General features: G+C 35.7%; 1 protein-coding gene across 1 annotated transcript; it reads right to left on the bottom strand.

Moving 5' to 3' along the window:
- Positions 1-370: 370 nt before the first annotated feature.
- On the bottom strand, positions 371-5,123 carry LOC113232012 (pyruvate kinase 2-like). Its single transcript, XM_026466633.1, has 7 exons — positions 5,102-5,123; positions 3,361-3,572; positions 2,890-3,033; positions 2,302-2,397; positions 1,992-2,225; positions 1,293-1,515; positions 371-427 (listed from the first exon to the last, which is right to left on the bottom strand). The coding sequence occupies exons 1-7, from the start codon at positions 5,112-5,114 to the stop codon at positions 411-413; spliced, it is 939 nt and encodes a 312-aa protein (XP_026322418.1). The 5' UTR covers positions 5,115-5,123; the 3' UTR covers positions 371-410.
- Positions 5,124-6,637: the final 1,514 nt, after the last annotated feature.

Genomic DNA, 6,637 nt, shown 5'->3' with positions numbered 1-6,637 from the left:
TTATGCTAAAAAGCCTTTTACGGTGTATTTTGGGTCCGTTCCCACGATTTCTATCCATAAAGTTATAAAAGCGATCTTAACACATCGCGCAACGAATATGAAATTGGTTACAATTTAAATCTACACTTAAAGAATCAAAGGCTAACTTACACATGGCGCCGCAGCACCAGTGACGCGACTGCCATCCATGTAGCATGATCAACTGAAATCGTACATTAGTAGACGATTTTACGGCGCCGTGTATAATCACCATTACAGTATATTTTTGTATACATTGGCGTTCTGACATTACTCAGTCGTTTCCCTTTATAATGAAATAATGTAAGACTGTCGATCCCAAAACGCTTTGCAACCGACTTCAGAAAAGGAGGAGGTTCTCAATTCATCTCATATTTTTTGTGTGTATGTTATTAGAATACTCCGACATCTGTGAACCAATTGCGGTAATTTTGTGTTGGAGATGAGATGAGGGGTATATAAAATTTTCCACCTCTGAATTATCACTCGCAAATAAGGAGATGAATCCGGTTTATTGAATTTCACATACATTCCGTTAACCGATGTAATGCCAATGAAAATAAAATATTATGGTAACCTGGAGCTGACGTGATGATGGAAACGCCAGACAGGTAAGAGGAACTCAACAGTATACCGCAGCTACTTTTTTACTACTAGATTAGGATTAGTTTTGACGAGGATTTAACAAACATAGCGGAACAAAACGGATAAGCAACCTTCCGAGTTCGATTTTTTGTTTTAAAAGTTATTTATGTTATTAAGTGTCTATGACGGGTCTCCAGAAGAGGGATAATTCCATAATTCACCATTCTAGTCTAATGTGGTTAGGACTTTACACATTTTCAATGGTATTGCAACGCATATAGAGCACATCAGCTAGTGGTATATTATAGTATATTTATGTCGTAATTACAGGAAGAAAATTTGATCAGGAACTTCTGCAGGGCACTTAGTTTTTATTTTAGGAAATACTTAAATGTCAATATGCATTGGTTGGTTGTTAGCATCTATTTCCAGCTGCTATGCCACTACTGCCCGATACGGGAACACTGCTGTTTAATACTGCGCTTAGTGCAGACGACCGATCAGAACTCCCAATCTCAAATCTTCCAGTTCCAATAATAAATTTGATCTATCAAGACATCCTGCAGGATAAAGTGAAAGGAGCGACCCACTCTAGCTACCCGCGCGTCTTAAGCACAAACGTTCAGCTAAAGAAATTTCTCAAGGTCATCGACTTCAAGTACACTGGGTTTGTGATTTGAAGAACTAACCCGTATACAACACCGGTATAACTTTCCGATATATATGGATCAATCGGGCCGAGGAAGCGCGGGTTGTGATAGCCAATACTGGACACGGGGGACATGCACAGGCCACCCATCTTGCTGATCTCCCGGAGGCCGTGAGAAGAATGATAGCACTTGCTTTGGACTTTGATGCTGCTATACAAGCTGATACTGATACCGAGAGGTTTGGCAGTATTGGTATCTTTAGCTGTTGGATAAATAACAAAATAACAGATTAATTTTGGTCCGTTTTTAGGGTAATTAGTGGAACAACTTAATCAAAGTTGATAGAAAATTTATAAACCTTTAGCAAATTATTCTGAGGGTTTAGGAATCATTACACACAGGAAGTGAAATTATTTTTTCGGATCTAAACCTCGTATATTTGTTTTTCAAACAAACCAAAATTTCGGGCCCTTTACAGACTCACAGTTGACTGAGATGGTAATGTTATCAACCAGTTATGTCTAATATTAACGCAAACCACCTATTTTTTTCAAGTGTAGTTACAAAAGGACTCGCATCAACAGGATGCATATGGTCATGAACGCATCTTATCTTTCTCTATGAAATCCCAATTTTAAATTGTTATAATGCAAAGTCAATAACAAACTAAGCTTTAATCATATGTGGCATATGGCTAAATTTAAAACTGAAATAAATTTTGAGAAAAGGATGCCTTACCTGCTTTGAAAACTCAATGCAATCTTTTGCAGGTCCTGAAATATTTTCCAAATAACATATGGCAGTAAATAAGGACTGAATAACTTCCGAAGACTTCCCTTTGGGATCTTCCAAAACGACACCGTCCAGTCGATTATTGTAAACCTTCTGAGCAAATGGTAATATGTCTCTTCGTTGATTTCCAGCATATTCCTCTACAATGTTAGCGTTGTAGAAAAATATTGGTTTGTGTGTCTGAAAAAAGGGATTTCTGTCTTAACGAAATAAAGTTACTCATTAATGATAATATTTTAATCTACCTTCAACGAACCTCTTTGCAGATCTTTAAAGCGCTTGGACAGAAATCAAGGTTTCTTCTCTCTATTTCATCTTCATTCACAGAATCCACTATAACTCCATCAACAACCTACATAACGATAAAATTTGAGCTGGATTAATGTCTAAAAAAGTTAATATAAAGCTGTGGATAAATTATCACTCTAACACCTTACTGATCTCAATAGACCATCAACTAGCAGTAATATTAAGTTAAACAGCTTGAAGCCCATATATAATGGTAGATAATCAAAAATTGATTCCAAAGAATTTAGAAACTAATATTAAAGAAGTGATAGCAGTAAAATAGTAGCAGTAGAGCTCCTTGTGTAAGAGTTCGTCCAGGGAAGTACTGCTACCTTACCTATTTATGCCGCCAAGTAGTAGTGTGAGCATTATTACGTTCCGGTTTCGTAGGGTAATGTGGTAATGGTGAAATTACAGGCACATTGATCTTGTCAACTTAAGTCTCAGGGCGTCGGGCGCAACGGCAGTGCCCCTTAGGTTTTGTGATTTATGATGGCACTCCCACTATTACGGAAGGTTACTTAGTTATTATTAAAAAAGTAACTTTAACTATTACAGAAATTAAGCGATCCATATCTTCAATGTACAACTCCGCAATCCAAAGAAGAATAGGTGTGTTGGGAACAATTTTTGCCTGCCGTTTCTTAAATTCAATAACGTCTTGACGTTTCATTGCATCCTTTAGAATTATAATATCAACCTGAAATTTGAGGTTAATGTTAGCCTTAAGAACCCGGAGCATTGGTTTGATTTGTAAAAAAAAACAAATATACGCTATTTAGTTAATTTCATATCCAATGCACAGTGTTTACTATAATAATTTTGATATTTACTAATCGTTACTTTTAGAAGATTTCTGATTACATTTATATTAGATTGCTGGAAAGACATAGCCTCCTCTGTTTGTACTTGTTTCAATTGTCTATAGTAGTAGATTTAGTCCCTTAAATACAACTTGGACATCCACGTGTTAAGTATCCTTAGCTAGTGACAAAGCTCCTTTTTTATTGCAATTTCAATGACTTACATTTTCATCACATTCAGCAGGATCGTTCAAGGATATGGTAATGGACAGAGCTATAGGCCTGTAGTGTATCATTTTCTGCATCTCTTGCAACTCTTTTATGGCATTTTTAACGTTTAGTAAGTACATTTCATCGTGTACTGTTAGATCTACGTTGAATATTTGTATACCGCAACCCCATAACGAGTAAATTTCATTTGCCGTCAGATCTTTACCTAAAATCAAGCATGGGAAATTCTAACACATTATAAGCTTTCTTCTTTTTCATATGTGGTCATCACGGAGTAGTATGTTTGTTTGGGGCTAATGTTTCTCGCCTCGCTTTGACCATCTCTTTCTGTTGGAGGAGAACTTTCCACGCAGCCTATTGCCCTCTACTCTACTTTCCATGCCGAGACGTTTATAAAGTCAATATTCCATCTTGAAATCTGACCATAACTTCAGAATGAGAGATTTACGAGGTTAGATACCGCTAAATTGGTACTACACTTCTTGCGCCTGATTTTATTTAAGTACTTCATCATCTCTTATTATTGACAGACCAACTTCACCCACTGCTGGGTATAAGCTTCCTGTAGTTGGTGCCGTTCACCACGATCTAGCGTTAGTCCAGCCATCCACGGCCATCCCACCATCGACAGACCACGACTTTGACGATTTCGTCTACCTATCTTGCTGCAGGACGACCCACGTTTCTGTAACCACTTCTTGGCCACCATTCGATTGTCACTTTACTCCATAAATCATCATCAGTGATCGGAATAGGTTGAGTTTACTTATCTAAACATCGAGGAATAGAGACAAAATGGAGATACCTTACGACAACATTATCTTGTCCCAGATGTTACGGGATTCGGCAAATCACTACTGTACATAAAAAAATGACGTTATTGGGAATACGAGGTAGTCTATAATAACCTTGTTTACTTGTTAGCCAGAGGCCTATTATTTCATTCTCTTCCATAGGGTCTTAACTGAAAATCAGTGCTGGGAACGCGTTGCGTTTTCCAGCAAATACTGAGTTTGTGACCCTTTTGTTACCGCGTCTGGCACCACACAAGGTATCTCAATATTTAGTCTTCTTTTTATTACTTGTGTGAATAGTTCCTGTTTTAATTTTATAAAATTTTTATATATACATTTTTGTTTTGTGTTTGTTTGTGTTTTTGTTTCGTAATTATTTATTAGGTTTTACGTTGAATGTTTTGATCGTGTTTTGTTTTAGTTCTGTTTTGTTCCGTTTTCTCTTTTTTTTTGTCTTTTGTCTTTTGTGGTGTCATTGTGGTAAACAAATAAATGTATTTTCTTTCTTTCTTTCTTCCTTTTTCTTTCTATATATTTAATTATGACATGAAAGTCAGATAGTTAAAACGTATGCCTAAAACTACACGAAGAGTGGATCTGATAGTTTTAGGATCCCGTGGGAACCATAAATCAACAGTGTGTTTGAATTACTTATCTTGTTCTAATTACATGTATTATTCCGAAAAATTGGTGGTCGCAGCAACTTATCGCAAAGTTTAGATAAATAGTCCTACCTATCCCAAATACTGTCAATTTTTAATGCAATTAAGCCTGAATTACTGAATACCAAAAAAAAATCCGGGACGTAAAATGTTGTCATAAGGTAGTGTCCATTTACTCTATCTATTCCGATCTCTGATCATTAGCATACTACACCTTATATGTACTTAATATTGTTATATTTATTACTAAACAGTAATGTATAGCTCAGAGTACTTACGGCAGTTAAACATAAAGCCAGTAGAGGCAATAATGATGTCCTTACTAATCTGAAACAGAAATGTTTGCGTAAACCGAGCGATGTGCATAATAATAATAGTAAATAACTGGTTCATTCCAGTTCGCCTTGCTAGCAAATTGAGGCGGTTGGATTTATGTGGCGTATCGCTTCCAGCACTAATGCAAAAAGCAATCCTACTCGATTCGACACGTATTTTCGCCGGTTCGTGAACCTGAGTCCCTGACCTCAGTCGACTGTGCCGTTGCCGAGCAATAACGCTTCTTCCATTTAGAAACTCAGAAACAATATTTTAGGCCAATGGAGAAATTAAAATAGATACTCCAATTAATAATAATAAATTAATTTCAGGTTACTTACAAAACTAAAAGTCATTTTAATCTATGTCGGAGAAAAAAACAAGAAATCAATTACTCACTTCATTATAGGATTTCAAATTAAATATCTTGTTAATCCACCACACCATTTTTAGGTTTTGGCAACCACTAATCAGCCACCGAACCAACGTGAATTTCAAAATGTTATTTGAAAGCTTCGTTTCTTTACAGGTGCCATTTTGAAAATCGTGACATCAATTATTGATAGGTATTAGGTACAAATTAAATAAATAGATACAATGTTTTCTTAATTAAAAACGTAAACATATAAATTCCCATGAAAGTTATGAAAACTGCAAAATTCGTTGCAATTTCTTAAGTGTATTCGAACGCAAGGATTCGAATGTTAAATATCTCAAAAACTCCGAATTGTAATCTAAGTTTGATTTAAGCAACCAAAGCCTACCCAAAATTTAACATAACATCCAAAAAATTACAATCTTATGATCTAAACTTAATGAAATATCGCAAAAAACACCTGAAAATATTTTAAACCGCCACTTCACTAGCCACCTTAGCCCGTTTACGCACTGCTTCCAATTCGTATTCGTTCCAAATCTGAGACTATACAAATCTAGAAAACTCAGACCAAGCAAATGTCGCTTGTGCACTAATTCCGATTCTAATCCAATAAAATACGAATATCACTATTTCTCGGATCCCCTTAACCCTTCCAAACCGGAACGCAGTAAAGCTCATATTGTTCCTTGGCGGCAGAAATAAGGTAGCAGTACTTCCCTGGACGAACTCTTTCACAAGGAGCTCTACTGCTACTAGGAATTTGCTATAAAATTAAATATAATTTAATTAAAAGTACAATTTATTAAAACCTATTTTTTTTTAATTAAAATTAAAAAAGACTGCCATACAAAACTTAGTGCTCCAAAAAGTTAATATAGTCGCGATTTGTAAACCAACAACTCGTGGTGACGTGGTGGTAAGTAGTTGAGGAGTTGAGTAGTCTGCATATTCTCCTAGTTACAGCATCAGATTATTGTAATATATTCATAATTATTGTAATGTATTCAGCATTCTATTATTGTAATGACATCGAATTTCCATAGTATATTAAGTTTCAAGTCGATCGGACTAGTGGATGTAAACTTTATTTAAAACTAGCTTCAAAAAAGTATTGTATTTT

The sequence above is a fragment of the Hyposmocoma kahamanoa genome, unplaced genomic scaffold (assembly GCF_003589595.1).
Source record: "Hyposmocoma kahamanoa isolate Upper Pololo Valley unplaced genomic scaffold, ASM358959v1 66, whole genome shotgun sequence".
Classification (NCBI taxonomy): Eukaryota; Metazoa; Arthropoda; class Insecta; order Lepidoptera; family Cosmopterigidae; genus Hyposmocoma; species Hyposmocoma kahamanoa.
Note: the sequence above shows the minus strand (reverse complement) of the source record. Positions and strands in the feature narration are given on the sequence as shown.